General features: G+C 39.9%; 1 protein-coding gene across 2 annotated transcripts in view; it reads left to right on the top strand.

Moving 5' to 3' along the window:
- The window catches only part of RAD51D (DNA repair RAD51-like protein), a 186,202-nt gene that overhangs the window by 103,436 nt on the left and 60,734 nt on the right, over window positions 1-22,032 (top strand). For both annotated transcript variants that reach the window (XM_089385333.1, XM_089385334.1), the window contains one exon: window positions 10,012-10,082. In XM_089385333.1, coding sequence (XP_089241459.1) covers window positions 10,012-10,082 — 71 coding nt within the window. The remainder of the gene's footprint in view (window positions 1-10,011; window positions 10,083-22,032) is intronic.

Here is a 22,032-nt window from a genome sequence, read left to right as displayed (position 1 = left end):
GTTTCATACCCTAGTACCCTACATGCTCTTGATTATTGGGAGTCTCCCCTGCATAGAGGGCTTGGTTCTCTTGATTAAATACAAGTTCCATACCCTAGTACATGATAAAATCCAATGGAAACATTGCAATCCCCCCAATCCTGAAATCTTGAAAAACAAATAAGTCTGCTGGATTTTGAGTGAGATCTAAAATTCTACTTTCTCCATATGAAATCCAATGAGGGCGAAACCACTCTCAAACATCCTGAGTCATTTCATGATAATGTTAAAAATTTAAGTAAAAGTGATTTCTCCTTTATTTTTCATTTTCATCCTTTTACTTTAAGAATTTAACATTTCCATGAAATGCATATGCCTCAAACTTCTTGATGAACTGCATATCAACACTAGGGCAAAAGTTCACTTTTATAACTTTAGACAGGAATCTAGAAGCAACTAGAAGGCATTAGAAAAACCTAATTAAAAATTAGAAGACAAATTAATAATTAAAAAAAAAAGTCAAGTTGCATGTGGAAATGGCGTCGTACGGCCCAGAAACGCGTTTCCGGCCGTACTGGCCACGTTTCCACCTCGAGAAACGTGCCAGTACGGCCAGGAACGCGTTTTTGGGCTGTACCATACACATTTCCGCGTTTCGTTTCCGTTTCCGTACAGAAACTCCTCCCTTGCCAGCGTTTCCTACAACTTAGATATATATATTAATTAATATTTAGTTATTAAATAAAATCATTTAAAAAAAATTTAGGATCAAGATTAAGAAAAAGAGTTAAGTTGGATAAGTATACTCCGCCGCATACTAGGTCAATTGCTGCACCCATGTCGATGGCCGATTTCAATAAAAAATTGATAGAACTTGAACATGGCGACAAAATTGAGACACTGCATGACACAACAAATGGAATAAAGAGTCAGCTTGAGGAGAGCAAGAATGAATTTAAAAAGGATCAGGCAGACCTTTCAGTTAAGGTCATCAAGCTATGGTGATGTTGGGTTGTATTTGTACCAACCTGAAGATTACACCTGATCAAATGTGCTAGAATAATGAGGCTACTCAACATCTCGATTCTCCAGATTTCGTCAAAATCATCATACGCACATGAGAAACCCGAATCTCCGAAGACATCTTCCACGCTTAATCAAGAAAATAGCAACACGAACTTTAAAAATAAGCAGCTTTGGAATCCATTCACCAATATGTCGTTTTCAAATCAATACCCCTTTTTCGCTTCACCGTTAGCGACATATCAACGAAGAGCAAAAATTGAGCTACCCAAATTCGACGGTAACGAAAAATGCAGCGTTGCTTTTCTTAATAAAGAAGAATAATATTTCGAGATTTACGATATTCACAATGATAACGAAAAGATTAGGCACAGTGTTGCACGAAGTGCCCCCCCCCCGGTTTCAAGCCCCGAAGCGCGTCCCGTACGGAAGCGCCTAGGAAGCTTGGCCGGAAGCGCGCTTCCGAAATTCGGAAGCGCACTTCCGAAATTCGGAAGCGCGCTTCTGAAATTTTTAGACGCTTCCTGGAAATTTGGAAGCGCTGGCGCTTCCGAAGCGCCGAAGCACGCTTCGTACGGCGCTTCCCAGACGCTTCCCAGACGCTTCCCAGGTGCTTCCCAGACGCTTCCCAGACGCTTCCGTACGCTTCTAGAAAAGCTTTCGGAAAAGCATTTAGAAAATCGTTTTTTTTTTCAATTTTTTTTTAAATTTTAGGTGAGTTTGCTTGTTGGGGGTGGGTCCACCTTGGGTTAGGGTGACAAATGAAAGCAAAAAAATATATAAATATAGCAGATGCTCCCTCATGGTAATGTTAAATTCTTAAAGTAAAAGTGACATTCTCCTTTATTTTTCATTTTCATCCTTTTACTTAAATTTTTAACATTACCATGAAATGACTCAGAATGTTTGAGAGTGGTTCCAGCCTCATTGGACTTCATATGGAGAAAATAGAATTTCATATCCTATTCAAAATTCAGCAGACTTAACAGTTTTCAGGTATTCAGGATCAATGGGATTGTGGCATTTCATTAGATTATATCAAGTATGAAGGTATGCGATTAGCATTTAATCAAGAGCACCAAGCCCTATATGTACCCTGGTGTTGGTGGTGTTAATTGTTGAACTCCTTTGTCACGCGACACACGGCACGCCCTTAGCAAAAAATTACTTTCAATCAAGTCAAAATCATCGATCAAACATGTTAAGCTTTTTCTACCATATTTTAAGTCTTGAATTAGGTAGTTTGATCAAAATTGGGCAATGTTGACTAATATCCCTAGACAATCGAGGTAGAGGCAAAGGCTAGACAAGAGGAGAATAATCTAGATTCTAGATCATTAATGTACAATGGATGTTATATCTATCTTGATTTATGCAAAAATATGCATGTTTTCATGTCTTCTACAATTAATTTGGTATTTGGGATGTTTGTTTTGAGTATAAATGCAAAAAAATATATATATATATATATATATATATATATATATATATAGATATATAGCAGACGCTTCCGCGGACGCTTCGCTTCCTAGATTTTTGGAAAATCACGCTTCGGCGTCCCCGCTTCCAAAAAACGCTTCCGCTTCGCTCCCGCTTCTTGCAACATTGATTAGGCATGCTTCCATGAAAATGGAAGGCGAAGCATATAATTGGTATATGTGGTGGAAGAAGACGACACTTGCTATTAGTTGGAGAAAATTTAAGGATGCATTCTTTAAAAGGTTCCAAGGTGTCAAGGAAGAAGAGTTCTTTTCAACATTCACCAGATTGCGACAAAAAGGAGATGTGGATGAATACACTCGAGAATGGGAGACTTTAGCAACACGAGTACTTGGATTATCAGAAACTCGTCTAATCCAATCGTACACCTCTGGACTTAAAACCCATCTACGAGCAGAACTTGAGCTTCATGACATTACGTCGATAGAAGTAGCAAGACAAAAAGCAAAAGCTGTTGAAAAGAAATTTGAAAAGATGTTGTGGTCAAAGGCTGAAAAAGTATATTCGAGACGAAGATTTCCCCAGTCTGCGAATATGGATAACACAAAATATGTTCCACCACATCTTTGTGAAGGAGAAAAATCTAACATGGAAATGCAAAGGATGAAAGAGGGCAAGTGCAAACGCTATGGCGAAAAGTGGGACCCTAAGCATAGGTGTGCTAAAAGAAAAGAGACCAAGAATCTGTATAACTGTAAAGCAACTATTGATTCAGACAGTTATGAATCAGACATAGAAGAAATTGAAGATGCCCCAGAATTCCCTTCAGAACTAGATGACGAAAGTATTCTGCAAGTGTCACTATCGGCTATGACAAGTATATCACAACCCTAGACATTAAAATTAAAAGGACATATCAAGAAGAACAATGTATTGGTTCTCATCGACACCGGTAGCACCCACAATTTTTTGGACTCAACCATGGCGAAGAGATTCGACATTTTCACATTTCCCATGCCCAACATGAAGGTGATGGTAGCCAATGGTACGAAGATTGAAAATGTAAGGAAATTCCGTAAAGTCAAATTGTAGATTAAAGACTTTAATTTAGAATCTCCATTGTACATTGTACCATTAGGAGGAGTAGATGTGGTCTTAGGTGTTGGAATTTCTAAGTCTAATTGTTAGAAACCCTTCATGTACTTTACTGATTTATTCCTACCTACTTGTTCTATTAATTAACAAGTTATTTACCATGTAAGTACTGGAAATAAATACAAGTACATGCTCAACACATTACAGATCATCAACTGAAGGAAACAAAAACATGCACACAAGTGACACTGTTATTTTTTGGTCTAATGTCCCCGGAAAAACCCAATGCGGGAAAACCTGTGCAACTATCTAAGGGTTTGATTTATTAAGTAGTTTCATAATACAATCTGGGTGCCAAATCTGGCTCACCCAACAGAGAAAAATATCGGCAGTAGTACCTCTCTACTCGGAAACAGATATTCCGGCTGAAACCCCGGATAAACACTCCGGTAGCTCCATAGCTCCAATCTGCCCCACGAAACCCCAACGTCAGCCTCTAGGGACTGCGTCAGCTCTCTCTGGCCCAGCGTTAGCCCAACGTCACTCTGGCTTGGCCTGCGTCAGCCTCTGGAGGCACTGCGTCAGTCCTCTGGCCCTCTGCGTCACTCACGTTGGCCCTCTGAGGCACTGCAAAGCTCCTAGTTGCTTCTGCGTGAGCCCTGGCTGGCTCTGTGTGAACGGTTGGTTTTGTGACCGTCTCTCTGGCTATTACGCTGATCCTCCCGGTGCTATCTCTGCCTCTCTGCTTCTGTATTCACTGCCCCTCAGCTGCAACTCTGATCGCTCTCTCAACTTTCTCAGTAAACCCAGCCCCAGAAAGTCGAAATATTGATATCTTGGTGTGTTCTCCAAGTGACCCTCAAACCTCCTCTTACACTTTTCTCAATGACAATTCAACGGCCGAGGTTAAGTCCCTAATCATCGGCTAAGATTAACTCTGGCTTGATCCATGACTTTTGGACCCTTCTAACACAGTTTTATCTAAGTTGCACGAAACGGGGAAGCGAAACGAAACGCGACCTCCCCAAATTTTGGAAACGGGGAAACGCGAATATATATAATATATATATATATATATATATATATTAAAAATATTTAAAAATTATTATTATATATATGTGCAATCATAAAGCATGAATGATACATTTACTTACATAAACATTTAAACATTAAGATTAAATTTACATCACATTTACTACCTGGAAACCCTAAAAAAAATTAAAAACAAATTAAAAAAAAAAAAAAAAATTAAAAAACAAGTGTTTTTTTGGGGAAACGTGGCACGTACAGCCTGGAAACGCGTTTTCGGCCGTACGGCCAAGTTTCCGTTTCGGGAAACGTGGCCGTACGGCCGGAAACGCGTTTCCAGGCCGTACGGTACGCGGAAACGCGTTTCCGTTTCGTTTCCGTACGGAAACGGACCCTGTACCTGCGTTTCCTGCAACTTAGAGTTTTATATTAATTTGCATTAATATTTTATTTTCCCTAAGTTTATACTTAGAGACTCCATAAAAAATATTAATTATTTTAATATCTCCCAAATTGTTTAGAACTGCCCAAACCATTTATGGGTATTGGAGATCTCATGTACTGTAGCCTCTCCACCAATTTTCGTGGCTAGAGCACATTCAATGCTACCCCAAATCAACAGTAGGTATCCAATGGTTACAAACCCTCGGTACTTACTCTGCCAACCATCAAAAGCAGTTTATAAAATTTAAATGGGAAGGGCAAAAATACAAGTTATATGGATTCCAAGCACCTTAGAATCAAATCGTATCATCATCCCAAATGATGAAAAGGATTCGAAGAGGAGCACCAGCCTATGTAGTACAGTGTCACCAATTAGAAATGTCAACTTCAAAATTGATCAATGAAGAAGCACCAAAAGTACAAGAGCTAATTCAGAAGCACGAAAAATTATTCCAAGGCCTGCCCATGAAAATGCCTCCTATTAGAGAAATCGAGCATACAATAGAAGTCAAACAGGGTCAAACCCCAATAACATCGAGCCGTATCACTATCCTCATCATCAAAAAACGGAAATTTAGAGACTAATCCAAGATCTTTTAAAGTGTGGCATCATCTCAAAAAGTAAAAGTCTGTATGCTGCTCCAGTTGTATTGGTGCGGAAAAAAGATGGATCGTTCAGGTTATGCCTCGATTATCGAGGACTAAACAAAATTACAATTAAAAACAAGTTCCCAATTCCCTTCATCGATGAAATGCTAGATGAAATACATGGCGCTAAATATTTCTCAAAATTGGACTTAAGTTCAGGATATTATCAAATCAGAATAAGGTTGGAAGATGTACCAAAAACTGTGTTCTGAACACATGAAGGTCATTACGAATTTAAAGTAATGTCTTTTGGGTTAACCAATGCACCAACAACATTCCAAGCTACTATGAATGAGTTATTCCTTCCATATCTCTGGAAGTTCGTGTTAGTGTTTTTTGATGACATTTTAATTTACAATAAAACTTGGAAGGAGCACCTACAACATTTGGAGCACTATTGGAAGAGCATCAGTTGTATGCCAAGAAGTCCAAATGTACCTTTGGGAAGGAAGAAGTAGAATATCTCGGACATATCATATCCAAGGAAGGAGTTAAAGTAGATCTTAACAAGATCAAGGCTATAAGGGAGTGGCCCAAACCAACTAATATCTCCAAGCTAAGAGGATTCTTAGGGTTGACCGTATATTATCGAAGATTTATTAAAAACTGCGCCCATATAACCACACCCCTATCAAACCTTCTAAAGAAGAACTCATTTCGATGGAATGATGAAGCAGGAAAGTGTTTTGAAGATCTGAAGGAAGTTATGTCTAATGCCTTTGTATTAGCAACTCCAAACTTCTCAAAACCATTTGTAATTGAATGTGATGCTTCGGGTTTTGGCATAGGAGCAGTACTAATGCAGGATGGTCACCAAATTGCGTTTGAAAGTAGAAAGATCAATAAGCACGAACGTATCAAGTCTACATATAACAACGAAATGCTTGCTGTTATACACGCATTAGCCAAATGGAGACAGTATCTCTTGGGAAGTAAGTTCTTAATATGAACAGATCATAATAGTCTTCAGCATCTCCTCTAGCAAAAAACGCTATCTACAGAACAACAAAAATGGATAGAAAAAATCGCTACCTTTGACATGGATATATTACACAAGAAAGGGAAAGATAATGTAGTAGCTGATGCGTTGTCAAGGAAAGACAAAGAACCATCGTTACTCGCAGTGTCAGTGGTTGTTCCCAAATGGCTTAATGAGATTCGAAGTGAATATGCAAAAGATCTAGAAACAAGTGCTATAATCAATAATCTTCCTCAGAATTCAAAATTTGAATGGAAGAACGATATTCTATGGTACAAGGGAAGAATTTATTTGAATGCAGATTCCAAATTTAAAGCCAAGGTTCTCAAAGAGTCGCATGATTCACTGTCAGCCAGACATGTAGGATACTTTAAAACCTACTACAACGCACGCCAATCATTCTTTTGGAAGGGAATGAGCAATGATATTCAAAAATATGTAGCCGAATGCGATAAATGCTAGAGGAATAAAAATGAAAATATTATGACACCCAGACTACTTAATCCCGTAAACATTCTAAATCATAAATGGGAAGAAATATCACTGGACTTTATTGAAGGGTTACTTGTATCCGATGGTAAGGATAAGATTCTTGTAGTGATCGGCAGACTCACCAAGTATGCTCACTTTATTTTAGTGAAGAAATCAGACTCAGCAAAACAAATCGCTGAGATATTTTGCAAAAAATATTTACAAATTACACGGATTTCCAAAGGTCATTGTGAGCGATAGAGATGCCAAATTTAAGGGTAATTTTTGGAAGGATTTATTCAATCGTATAGGAACCTACCTCAACATGAGTTCTGCTTACAATCCTCAAACAGATGGCGAAACAGAGGTTGTCAATAAATGTTTGGAAGCTTACCTACGTTGTTACGCTACAAACAAACAAAATACGTGGGTTCAGTGGTTACATCTCGCTGAATGGTGGTACAATTCTACTTACAACACGTCAGCAAAAATGACTCTGTTTCAAGCTTTGTACGGGTACGAACCTCCAAAATGGAAGGACCTGGCTATCATTCAGACAAAACTACCAGCTATTACAAACCAACTAGAAGAAACCCAAAAGGTCGTTCAAAGTCTAAAAGAAAGTTTAAATAATGCAAGAAACCGTATGAAGCAGCAAGTTGACCGAAATAGAATTGAGAGAGAATTGAAGTTGGAGAATGGGTAATTTATCAAGCTCTAGCCATACAAACAATTGTCCTTAAAACAATAAGGAAAAAATAAATTGGCACCGAAGTTCTATGGACCATACCAGATCAACAAAAAGATTAGCCAAGTTGCATATAGTTTAAGCCTTCCGCATAAAAGTCGTGTCCACAATGTCTTCCATGTATCCATATCCTGCCTTAAAAGGGAACTTGGCGACCATCAATTAGCACAAACAACAATTCCATCCTTAGATGATGAAGGAAGGGTCATTTTAGAGCCAGAAGGTATCATATCCACTAGGGAAAAGAAGCTCCGATCTCGTGTAATCAAGGAATACTTGATCAAGTGGACGGACTTACCAAAAGGAGAAGCTTCTTGGGAGAATGAAGCATTTCGTCAACAACATCAGTCGTTACGTATGCTTTGAGGACAAAGCATTTTTTGGGAGGAAGGCAATGTTATATAAAAAATTAGTTATTTTTAATTAATAGTTTATTAGGCAAAGGGCATGATCAAAGATCATGCCCATTCACCAAGAGGCACCCAAGGCAGTATAAAGCCAAGGGCCTCCCACAAATTGTATCATCATCTATCTATTTATTAATAATAAAATATGTCTTTGCCGAATCGCTGAGTTCATCTACTGCAAGTGGCCAATGATGGAATGCCTCAGCCTCTTTTTAAATTGCCTGAGCTTTTTTAGAATTGGCGAGTATAAGCGCTGTGCATAATACCATGTAGTATTGCTAGCAACCACACATGTTTATGATGATAAATATATATAGATTAGGGGGCGTGCTCTAACCATCTTGGGGACGCATTCCCCTCTCCCAAAACCCAGTGCAACATAGGTATATTATGTGTCTAGTATGTATGTATTCAGTCTCGACATTTAATTTTGACATATTTTGGGTCAAAGTTGATGTTAAATTAATATTTGTATTTGTTTTTGGTTGGAATGTATGAATTTATAATGGAATTCACTTAATTGTCTTTATGGATTTAATGGCGAATTTTATCTTATTTTTTGCACTGGTGAAGTTTTCTCAAATTTCACTGTCCCCAAATTTGAACATAAAAATGAACTAGCTGACTTAGTTAAAGTTTGGAGAGGTGTACTCTTTTGTAAACTTCATATTGGACACATCTTTTGACATCAAGATTAGATATAGAATAAATATTTCAGTAAGACAGACACCATTGAGTTATGCAAATATATCTACATGCATATATAAAAACATGTTTATATGCAAATGGATGATGGCAACCAATCCTCCTCTATAATTTATTCTTGAATTTCCTGCTCCTATTTACACTTTTCCATTGGTTCTGGTCCTATTTCCTGAGTCCACAGGGTGATCCCACAAGAATTAGTAGTCCACAGAACACTGATTTGCAACTCATATCTGCATTTTTCAGACCTGAGCATGGTCAATAGCAGGAGTACAGAAATGATGTAGCTCTCATTTGCAATGGTCAGTACACTTGTAAAAGTCTGTCTTAACACTATTGCCAGTGCTGAAACATTAAATGGACCAGCAGGTTATAGGAAGAATGAACACAAACACAAAAAGTACAATTGTCCTTGCTAGTATTTACAAATTATTCGACATTTTTTTTAGGGAAACCTGCTAGACACTTCCGCTCATTCTGAGGATGGTATGCAGGGTAAAGCATATTCTGCAGAGTGTTGAGGCTTTGTCAACAATTTCATGATGATCATGACATTCAATAAATGACTCACAAAGAGCATCATGTCTCAATATGGGATTTGAACCTGGGTGGGGAGGATAACAATTTTATTGACAACCATTCGGGCTAGATCCACTTGATTAATTTATTCAACTATATTTAAACAACAAGAGCGCCTTCTATTTTTTACAATAGAAAAGCAAATCTGTATATGCTGCACATGGTAAGTGGGAGAGGAAGAAACTATGACTGCTAGTTTTTGATATGACATACAAAGTTGTAAATTTGTTGAAGTTGCAAGTTTGTTGCTAATGGTACTTTGTTTTAATTCTGTTGTGCATTCTTTATGAATTTTGGGTTTGCATGTTGTATGCTGCCCCTTCCTCGCCCATTTGGTGAAGTTGAGGTAGCATATCATGACATTGAAACACTTATCAGTATAGCTGTATGGATTTAATTTTATTAAATGGTATGGAAGGAAAACTTATACATTTTTAATAGTGTTTGTCATATTGTAAGTGCAGGGCATTCATTAATGATAAGGCTGGGAGTGGTTCTAAAGAAACTTGCTTTAGAGTACAGTGTTGCAGTATTGGTAAGCTCTGCTTTGAGAGTCGTTTGACAAATTGAATCCTCTCTTTCAATGTTTTTTCTTATATTCTGAAATTGTAGCGTTGGGCATAGATTAGAAATGCCTTGTCTTCTGTCCATGTAGTTACCAACCATGATACTCTCAGCAGTCCCAGTCTCCCAAACATCTTTTGGTTATTTTTGGCAATGCTACATTTATTGTTATCGGCAATTTATTGCTGGGGTCCAAAATTTAAATTATTAGTAATATTGGCGAAATTGTCGAGAAACTTAAAACAATACAAAAATAATATTTTTTTTTCAAAATTTTAAACTTCTAAAGCAATATCAACATCAAACAAACACATTGTCACATAAATATGAAGATAAAACTTCTATATAAAATGTGTAAGATTTCAAGTGGTACATCATACATCATACATCGATACTGAAATACAATATCTGTCCTGAGTCACAGTTCGTAATAAGATAAAAGAAATTCACATAAAAACAGAAAAGTGTATCTCATAAGATGATCGTCACGAGGCATCTAGAATCTAGATATTGCAAGGCTAATCATGATGCACTAAGATATCAACGATTCCTTCTACCCTTTTTACGGGTAAAGTTCACCAGTGTCATTGTTCCTCTAGAAGCAGTAGGTGGACGTGCTGAGCCCAAGGCTAAGGTGGAAGGTGAAAGTCTCGGGGAAAAGGTGGAAGATGAAGTGGGATGTCTTCTGCCTCTTCTCCTAGTTGGCAATCTCTATGGATTTGATGGCATTGGCTGCGATACACTTTCAATATCCTCCCCTTGCTCCAAATCTGTCTCTCCTACAAGTGGAGCATCCTCCTCTTGCTCTTCCTTCTCCTCCAACTCCTCAACCTCTTGCTCCAACCACTTAGATGTCGCCTCCATGATAAGTCTCTCGGTTTCCACCCTCCATGGACTCGTGATGTCAAGTGCATCCAATGAAATGGCATCCATATCGGGTGTGTTTATCTGCCTGACCCATAACCCGAGATTGTAGTAGACATTGACCATGTAATTGAGACCATGGACATCTAACCTACATGAGGGGCATTTTATGATTAGAGGATGATTTCCCATTGGTTATCCAACCATTTGGTATCAGAGCTTCGTTCTTTGATCCAACTATTGGTCACATAAAATTATTGAGTTCTCCCTATTATCTAGATCCTCTACCAAATTTAGGCCTTTGGTCACTCTTGTTATTGTGACGACAAAAAAAGAAATAAAAAATAAAAGTTCTACAAAAAATTCTAGGGTTGTGGGAAAAAACATTCATATATATAAAGGTTCCAAATTATTGTTAAAGTAAAGTGCACTTGAAAGTGAAAGGGGATTTTTCCTAAATATATTTAGAACTACGATATATGAAAAGGGAGAATAGACAAGATAATCTTGATTCCTCATTAATTTCGTTTGGTTGTTTACAAGCTTGTGGTTTTGGCAACCTATGGTAATTTCCCATGGTATTTGCAAGGTAAAAAAAAATACAAATATCTCTTTACGTGTAATATTCCTAATGGAAATGTTAAGTGAATAACAAAAACATGCACTATGACAACAACTAGGAAATTCAACACATATGCAGGAAATCACAACACGAGGAAATGCACCAAAACTCTCAGCTAATTTATTTATTTTATGATAAAAGAGTACATAAAATGAGTTGAAGTTTTGGACCCTGGGCTTGCTCTGCAAGCTATGTAAACTCCATGTAGTACAACTTTGATCTGGAGGAAATACTGGCCCCTACTGGTACTGAGCACTACCCAGAAAACTATTGCTACTGTTGCTGGGATGGAATTGAAGATTCTGTCTTGAAGAATGCTTGGATCACCTTGAAATTGTAGCCATAGACGTCCAAAACCCTAGAAATACCTAGAAAGGGTTTGGCCCAACTCCAAGCGAAAATTGAGCCCACCAAGTGATGTAGATTCCCCAAGTAGCAATTCGTCCTGCTATAAGAATGAGGATTTCAGACCAGAATATTGCCCAAAAAATTCTATAAAATTAGCCGGAGACTCCTCTCAATAAACCCATAAAAACCCAGAAAGGGTTTGGGCTAAATCCAATGTGCCCTGGTGACCCCAAGAAATGTGTATGGTTCTAACTAGTTGGAAAAATGCCCCGTAGAAAGAATTCTGCTATAGAAGACCAATCAATTACTAGAAAAATCTCATCCAACCTCGACAAATCTCTCCTCCAAGCCAAGGTTACTTGGTAGCGAGAGCGAAAACAGGGGCGGGAGCGACATTTTCAGAAGCTCTCGGTTTGGGAGCGAATCTCAGAGCGTTTTATATATATATATATATTTTATATTTTGATGCATATATGTCAACAAAAACATGTAGAATGATGAATTAGATATAAAAAACATAGAAAACATAGATTGAATCATATAACAAAAATCATCTAGAAGTTATAACCTTCATCAACCACGTCCACAAGTTAGTAACGTACACCATATTGAGTCTCATGAATTATGATTCATCAATCTTAAAGTTTCAAGCTTTAAAAATTCAATATATAACATTTATCATCATTGATCACCAAAGTTGTACTTGTAAGCTAAGTGTAACTATTACAACAAATAATATCTAACATGAAATGAAATGTTATAAAATGAAATGAAACGAAAAAACTTTCAACTTTCACAAAGCATCATATTCATAATTCATTACCAATGAGTTATAATTGCCAACTTCAAACAAACTTCAAACTTAAATTTTCATATATTGTTTACAAAAAATATCATAATAAATATGAAAGAGTCAACAGTTATAAAAACTACTAGAAACTAGAAAATACAAGTAAATCTATCATCTACATCTTCCTCTTGCCACCACGAATAATGTCTAATTTCTTAGCAGGTCGTGGTGGTCTTCTAGGAGTCTCCTCCTGCACAGTCCCACGACTAGAACCAGAAGGCACATGCCCTCCATGTGAGGATGTACATGGAGGCGGCGACAACAAAGGAGCAAGACTTGGAACTCGAGCACTGCTACTGGATGGTGGGGGTGGCATGGTTGTTGCTTCATCTTCCTCTCTCATAAGTTCTGCTTCCAGTTCTTCAAGATGTATAGTGCCATCCTCCAAATTATCGTCCTCTGGGTGGTTGTCCCAAATTTTATATGTTGGATCCTCATAAGCCCGATCACAGTAATGACTCAACAACCTCAAGTTGTAGTGCACATAAACCAAGCTTTCTGCTCGGTTTTCATTGAGTCTGTTTCTTCTCACATTATGTATGAAGCTGTAGGTGCTCCAACACCTCTCTGCAAAAGAAGTATTTACAACCTGTGAGAGAACTTTTTTTGCCAATTTTGGCAAAAGTCCCATGCCGCCATATGCTTCCCACCATGTGAGAGCATCAAATCTGTCTCTATCTTCCATTGCATGCAAAGAACCAAAAAAACCAGTGCAATTGAAGTATTTGCCTAATTCAAGACGCAAATTAGCACATTCCTCCCTGTCAGGTACCAACTTGTCTAATGTTTCCATATATCCTATAGCTACCTCTGGATCCATATGGGGTTTTACCCTAACCCCAACCTTAGGTGCAGGTTGGCCCAACCAAGTTGGAGAGTAGTATTTTGGCGTAAGGATATATGCCAAGGCATGTAGTGGAACATTAAGTTTATTCCACCGTGTACACACACAATTGTGAATCAATGTATACAAGTTGGGATCATCTTTCTGAACAATATCTTTTATTTGCCCCAACATGGTATCCATTTGCTCAAACACCTCCCCAATCACTGGTTTATCTATATCTGCCAAACGAATCATGTGATAAATGGGCTTGGTGAATTCCAATACTTGCCTCACACGTGCCCAAAACTGACCATCAAGAGCGGTCTCGTCCCCTTCTTCAAAACCTTTGCCTGTCAGCTGCATTTGTAGCCCTTTCTTTTAATACCTACCAGTGTGGACTTGATACCATGCTAGCCAATGACTCTCTTACCTTCAAAAGGCGCCTGAAAGTGAGGTAATAGCTAGCAAATCTAGTCTTCGTAATCTTCAACAACTCCAATCTTGAGTGACTGCGGAAAAGCTCATGGATATTGCTATGATTTGTAATAAATTTTATCATTTTTTTGCCGCTTTTGTAAAAATCACCAATCCATTTGTATTGTTCTTAATAATATCATGCATCAAAAGGTTCATTGTGTGAACCAAATACCCAGACCAAAATATGTTGGGGTATTTATCCTCAATAATTTCTCCCGGCTGCCTTAGAACAACATTATCAGTGATGACTTGGATGACATTGTATGGCCCAATACGTTCAATTGTTTCAACTAATGGTTCTGCAATCTTGATGTCGGTCTTGAACTTATCTGAGTAATCATATGCTGAAAGAAAGATGACACCACTAACAGACACAACAAAAACACTTATCAATGGCTTGCCTTTTACATTTGTCCATCCATCAGATACAATGGACACCCCATGCTCAGTCCATGAATTTGTCATTCTACTCAAAGAATGTGATATTTTTTCTTTTTCATGATCAAGTCCAACGGTTCTAGCCTTGTCATACCCAGGGCTCTTTTATCCTTTAGGGGGCATCATTTATGGCAAAAACCATTTCATGCCAATAAGGTGATCGAAAAACATTGAATGGTATCCCACATGCATAGAGAAACCGGTAAACTTTTGAATCCACATCATTCCTACACCCTTCATCAAGGAAATTTGATATGGTTCTACGCCTTAAAGAGATGTTTGGTGACCCTATGCCTCCATATCCACTGCCATAGGAGGATGCTGAAGGAGTTCTTTGTGCATGTGATTGTGAGCTTGGTTCAAAGAAACCCTTTGATCTTTTAGATTTGTATTGGGCTTCCTCTTTTTCCCTTGTGTGTTTGGCTCTCTCTGCTGCTGACACACTTGTACAAGTTTTGATTCCTATTTGTTTATCTCCATCCCATGGCCTTTTCCCGCAGAGGTGCTTTCTGGCACGGGTGTATGAACCTGTGTAATTATTGTTGCAATGGGGGCAGTGAAATTTAGTGGTTCCACCCCCTTTCCCTGCTTCAGGCCTAGTAACATATTTCCACAATGGGGTTAGGTCTTGTTTAGTTTTTTGAGTTGAATCATGTTCACTCTCCTCCAGCTCCTCCTCACCAAGGTACTCCTCTCCGAGGTTTTCATCAAATCCACTATAACCCACTTCTTCATCCCCTTCTTCATGTTCATCCCTCCTTTTCTACTCCCCAACACCATAATAACCAAGAAGAAGAAAATGCCAAGAAATATAACCATAATGTTTGAAATTTTGAATTTGCAAAAAAATGGAATGGCAAATAAAGAAATTTATTTGTTTATTTATTTAGCAATGAATATAAATTTTTTTTGCTAGATTAGAGTGTAGATCCTACCTCTTTGGCCTCCAATCTCCCCTTGCAATCTCTTCAAACTCCTCGAAGCTCCTCTCCTTGCTCCAAACTCTCTCTTGCTCTCCAAACTCTCTTGCTCTCTCTCACTTAGGAGGGTTTATTTATTCCCCCCCTCCCTCCCTTTTTTCCCTCCCCTCTTGCGCGGATTGGGAGTGGGATCGGGGGGGGGGGTGCTCCCTCGCAATCTTGCTCCAAGCCTCTTTGTTTCTCCTTAGCCCGAACTCCCCAAATTTCCCTGTCAAAATCTCTGTGCAGTAGATGTCCAGAAACCTTTGAAATAGATAAATTCGGCCCTCCAAATGAAACACTCTTGGCCCTGCATATCACCAAGGAAAAACTCGCCCTCCCTATGGATAAATCTCTGCAAATTCTGCAGCCAAAACTCCATTGTTTTCTAGCTTCTCTTAGCCGCTTCGAATTTCCTTCTGCGCCCTAAGAGAAGCAGGCTCCAACTGGAAATGGTCTGCAATGTAGCTCCTAGAGAAACCCTGAGATGGACTCCTTCTTAGTCCCCTTGGGTGACATTTGAAGTTCACCGAATGTACAAGTGGAATTCCCGTTGGGAAACTCCTTGTGTTGAACAACACGGTTGTCTTGGCTAAGAAGCTCAAGAGAACTAATGTTGAAATTGTAAAATGACCAAAGATAATCCACAAAACGAGTCCATCCTCCTTTTATAATTTCTCCTCATGCCTCAGGACTCCTTTTTAATATTATTTTATTGGTGGGAGCCATTTTCCACTGAGTCACTTTTGCTACCATTTAATAAAATAATAATTTGTTGCTATTCTCAGATAAAATAATACTAGCCACCTTTCTCCAATAATATTTGCCGTTTTTTAATTAATATTAATAAAATTGGGCAAAACTCCTTAGTGACTCTCATGCTCATAGAATTGGGGATATTACAGTCCTCCCTGCTAAAAATTGCTTGTCCTCGAGCTATGCTCGAACAAGCGCTCTCTCTCTCTTTGTTGACCACAATGTCACTGTAAACAATACCGGGTTCCCAAATGTGTCACTGAGTCACCCTGAATCCTTGCACCATCTTGTCATAAATGAATCCCTTGATACCAGGGTCCCATGCTAATCTCAAAAAGATGCCACCATGCCGACGTTGTGCCACTCTGATTACAACTGACTACCCACCATGTGCATATCGTATCCTCCTCTCTTGGAACCTAGTGGTGAAATACTGACAATTTCCAAATACATCCTGCCCAGGCATCTCCATGATGCCAAAGCCTACCCATCCAAAGCTAACCCCTAACCTTTGTAGCAACAGGGAAAGCGTGCCTCGCCATTCGATGAAGGCCTCCGCGAACCCCCATGTGTCAACCCAAGAGTGAACTAGGTCACTCTCTGCCATGACTTCGCTCATCATGAGACAGAGTGTTATAGCAACCAACTAAATCCCCGGATCACATAGCTAGACCTGCTACGACATAGCTCTGACAGTTGTTGGAATCCATCCATGCCTCATCTCTAGTCCCTGCATGCAATCAATATATATGCTCCATATATCATGAACCAATATGATGCATGCTAAACTGCCTTGTGCTTGCCACTGTGTAGTACTGATGACCGCTGGAAACCGCATGTGCGAAATAGCTACCCATTGAATGCAACCAATAGATGGGTTTCCGATACTTGCAATCGACTTAATGTATGTGGGTTCATCTTGCTCCTGCCAACCACCACCACTAAGTCTACCATCCACCCTCTTGATAATGTGCCAATACAATGTCTGGAGCCCGGACACCCACTCGAAAACTGCCTTAATCATACACGGTATCCTCTGCTCATGCAGGATATCGACATGCCCTATGGAAAGGGTAACACATGTCTCCCTCGTGACCAGCTCCCCAGGTGCAGGTTCAGTGATGAACGATATGCCACCCCTGCAGAAGATCACCTCATCTCCCAGCCTGTGGTTGTCAACTCATGCACGGACTCTGCTTCTCCACTGGAGAATATCTATCGTGTCCTTGAGGCACTGAATCTCATAGCGTCGTCTGAAGAAAATCCCTAAGTTCTGCTATCCACACTATGGATCTAGATTGAACACAACAAGGCTCCCCTCAACTGCACGAGGTGCCAACGAGTTGAAGATGCGTGGGTTTCGATGGGTATGATCAAGAACCCATGTGGAAACTCCCGACCCATCCTGTGACCGATCTGCTTTCCCAACCTGGGTATGTCCACCCTAATGACATGCTTGCCATCGTCGTCAAGGAATCTCCCTGCTAGAAGCACTCCCTCAGTCCGTAGTGCAACCTTGCACACTATTACATATAACTATGTATCCTCGTGTCTCCTGGCATACAACTACACCCAATCACACATCTTTGTGCAACCTCGGATCCTGCTACATGTTGTTGCATCATCTCGGATCAACTGGTGTCCCTCCTGTATCGATGTGTCTATTACTCTATGAGGGAATGCACTAAGATGTGAATCGCTCCTCCTACACCATGATGCAACCCTGCACACCATTGCACACCTCCATACTCCTTCGCATACTGTTGTGCACTACTTCATACCCCTATCCACCCCTAGATATCAAGGTCTAACACTGAGTCGATAGGCAACATCTCTCATCATGTCAGGGTCACCATATCTACTAACTCTTTGTTGGTAAGCCCTCCACAATGTGAGCTATATCTCCTCATATGCCTAGATAGACCTAAGTGGCCTAACTCCTCACATGCTAACGGGAACGATACTACTGTGCTTAGCCTCAATAGCTCTTGCATCCCATATGCCAATAAGAGAGCACTGTCTCCATACAATGCCCTATCTGATAGCCTGTTGATGCCACCTCCTCCTACCAGCTCCTGCCAGAGTAAGCTAATCACGGGTAAGGGGCTTTTCTCTGCAGCAAGGTGACTTTATCTGCGGTAAGAACAAGGTCAAATTCTCTATGCGAATCCAAAAGGAAGAAGTTCAACAATCTCAGTAAGCAGGTAGGGAGCAAAACTGATGGAGTGCAGTTGGGAAGATAGAGGGGAGATCTGTGGTTTCAAGTTCCTACCCAATCCCCGTGAGTTTCGTAGCCTGTTGTCATCGGTCGAGCTTGTGCCTCCACGCACAATCAATGTGCTAAGACAACTAATGAAATCTGTTTGCTCCCCTGTCAAACCATCCTGTCACTAGTGTTGACCAGGGCTCTGATGGAGATTTGAAAATGTGTGTGCACCCAAACGTCGGATCCATCACCTAGCTACTACCATCACCTACCAGCTCTATGATGTGATGGGAAATCCCACCTAGATCCCAACAACAGTCTGACCCTCGAGTCCCTTTGGTAATCCTTGGCTTCTACTGAGCTATGGCCATGGATGTATCCAACCGCCTAGCCTGCTCCATCGGGTACCAGTTTAGTTCTCCCCCATCCAATCCCAAAGGAGGGATCAAATCTACGATCCCCTGTGGAAGGAACAAACCCTCCAAGTTGATGCAGTGTCATACTCAGCTCATGTCACTCAGTCCTACTAACTTGGCCATCCCCTCGGGTATGTCTAGACAACTCTGCCTCCCTCAACCCAATGCGTAAGGGTGGGCTAATAACGCTGTAGATCCCATTAGTGTGCCTCTGAAGCGAACTGTGCTGAAATCCCAATGTGTGGTCTCTATGTTGCCCCTCATCAATGGCTAGCCCAAAGGATGGTTGCACATCCTCCTCCATCATGGACTCAACACGAGCCTCCGACTGCTCCTCCATAGACAACCCAACACGCAAGACATGCTCACCAGTCAGCTGTAGGTGACTGTCGTTCGACAACTCTGTCATAGATCTGGATGCCTCTGTACCTATTGGCTCCTCATCAACAGTGGAGATGTCTCTCGACACCTCATCAACTTGTGGTGCGCTACTATCACCTGAGAACTCGGTCACAACCCGGGATACCTCAACAACAGATGGCATCTCATCAACGAGTGTATGCTCAACTGTCTCCTTGCCAACCATGGCCCCTTGAACTACTCTCTCATCTTCTTCCTTAATCCTCCTCATCATCCCTGCATAATTCCATTGAATCCCCACTGGTTTGTGCATGCCTCTTAGTTCACAGAACTCCCAAAAAGAGAGGGACGCCTGAATGCCATGACCCAATGATTGGTATGCCCTCCAATTTGCTTCCAATAACTCCACATCAGTTGCAATCATGTCTTTCCATCTTGATGCATTACCCATAATTTTGGGCATAGTGGATTTGTTGTATAATTGAGAATGGTTTTGATTCCCAACAACAGAATGAATCAATTGCTTCCCCACATCAATCACCATTTGTTGCATCCTAATCACCTCATTCAAGGTTACTTCCATGTTGTTTGATTTTAAACTTTCTTTGGATCTGATGATTTCTTAGTTTTTTTTTTTTTTTTTTTTTTTTGTTCCGACCTTGTCATAGAATGAAGGGTTTCCCACAAGATGAGCCAATATTATGGCTCTGATACCACTGTAATATTTCTAACGGTAATATTAAGTGAATAACAGAAACATGCACTATGGCAACAACTAGGAAACTCAACACATACACAGGAAATCACAACACAAGAGGAAATGCACCAAAACTCTGAGCCAATTTATTTATTTTTATGATAAAAGAGTACATAAAATGAATTGAAGTTTTGGAAGTTGAGCTTGCTATGTAAGCTATGAAAACCCCATGTAGTACAACTCTGATCTAGATGAAATACTGGCCCAAACTGGTACTGCGCACTACCCATAAAGTTACTACTACTGTTGCTGGAATGGAACTGAAGATTCTGCACTGAAGAATGCTCGGATCACCTTGAAATTGCAGCTACAGAATCCCCTCCAAAATCCTAGAAATACCCAGAAAGGGTTTGGCCCAACTCCAAGCCAAAACTAAGCTCGCCAAGTGATGCAGATTCCCCAATTAACTAGCAATTCGCCTTGCTATAAGAATGAGGATTTTAAGCCCGAATATTGCCCAATTTTTTTTATAAAATTAGTCGGAGACTCCTCTCAATAAACCCACAAAAAACCTTAAAAGGTTTGGACTGAATCTAACGTGCCCTGGTGACCCCAAGAAATGTGTATGGTTCTAATTAGTTGGAAAAACGCCCTGTAGAAAGAATTTTGCTGTAGAAGACCAATCAATTAATGCAAAAATCTGCTCCAATCCTGACGAATCACTCCTCCAAGCCTCTTTATCTCTCCTTAGCTCGAACCAATGTTCCACCAAGGTTCCGGGACGAGGGGACGAGGGAGCGAGGGGGCGCGGGAGCGGCCTATGCAAAAGCTCCCTACCATTTTTTAGGAAACGTGGGGGAGCGTCAGGGTCTTAAAAATTTATAAATATAAAATATAATTTATTAATTGAGTCCACTATGACAATTTGGTTTGAATTGAAAAGCTGCAAAGCATGATCATTGATATGAATATCATTTGACATTATCCAAATTTATAATATCATATAAAATAATAAATTTAAAATTCTATTTCAGCTTGGTCAAATTCTAATTTAGATTTTGGTCAGACAGAGGGAGAGCTTCAGCTTGATAAGGTAGCCACTGAATTCTGTGAAAAGGTAAATGAACATATCAGGAACACTGCATTGGCAGTAGAAGGGGCAACTACAATGGGTTGTCCAGCTGTATTGGATCCAACAGCTAGAAAGTTTGTTATATTATATATAATATAGATAGTACACCATATGCTAAAAGAAAAGTTTTAGTTCCAGGAGAGATGAGAAGATCACATGAAAGAGTTTCTGACAGTTTACTATCAAATGACATTGACTGCAGGATGACCATCTACGAACCAACTTGGGTGACCAACGATGGCATGGATAATTTGTCTACCTTATTAGAGCAATGCCATGCAGTTCAAACCTCAAACTAGCAGTGTATTTCACGGGTGAAAATAATTTTCAGACCTGAGAATGCAAGCTGAGCCACTGTGCTCTGTGTAAATTTTGTAACTGTATAAATTCATATATAACGACAGTTCCTGAGATTTCTTGTTGCCCATAGTATTTTGTCATGCTTGCAGTAAACACATGTTAGTCTATAGTCCACCCAATTCTTTCCCACATGACATAGGCGCTGCGTCCATAGTTTGTATGTCAAATGTCATGCAAATTAAAAACACAAACTGAATGTCTCATATTCTTTGCCTGTCACTCCAGTTATCTCCCCACTGTAATCCAGCCATCACTTGAGAAAAAAAGGAGAAGTTTTAAAAGGGAAAATTCATGTACGTGCTATATGGTCCAGCAAAGTTCCATGATATTGACCCTCTAAAATAACGCTTGTTGAAACCAAAAGACAGCACAAGACGTTATCCCCATACAGAACATGAGTAGCTTTGTACCACTTTAGGTCTATTAAATCATAAACTATAAGCAAGGCCATTTTTTTGGGAGCGTGGGGAAACGTCCCCTTAGGGAAGGGAAACGTTTCCCCTGGCACGTCCCCCCGAGCTTCCTTCATTTTGGGAGCGTGGGGAAATGTCCCCTACTCGTCCCCAAGTCCCCGGAGCGCGGGGGAGCGAGGAAACTAGACCCTTAGGGG

The sequence above is a fragment of the Pinus tabuliformis genome, chromosome Q (assembly GCF_031772625.1).
Source record: "Pinus tabuliformis cultivar Carrire ecotype Pingquan chromosome Q, CPIR1, whole genome shotgun sequence".
NCBI classification, from domain to species: domain Eukaryota; kingdom Viridiplantae; phylum Streptophyta; class Pinopsida; order Pinales; family Pinaceae; genus Pinus; species Pinus tabuliformis.
The sequence above is the reverse complement of the archived record's forward strand: the minus strand, read 5'-3'. Positions and strand labels throughout refer to the sequence as shown.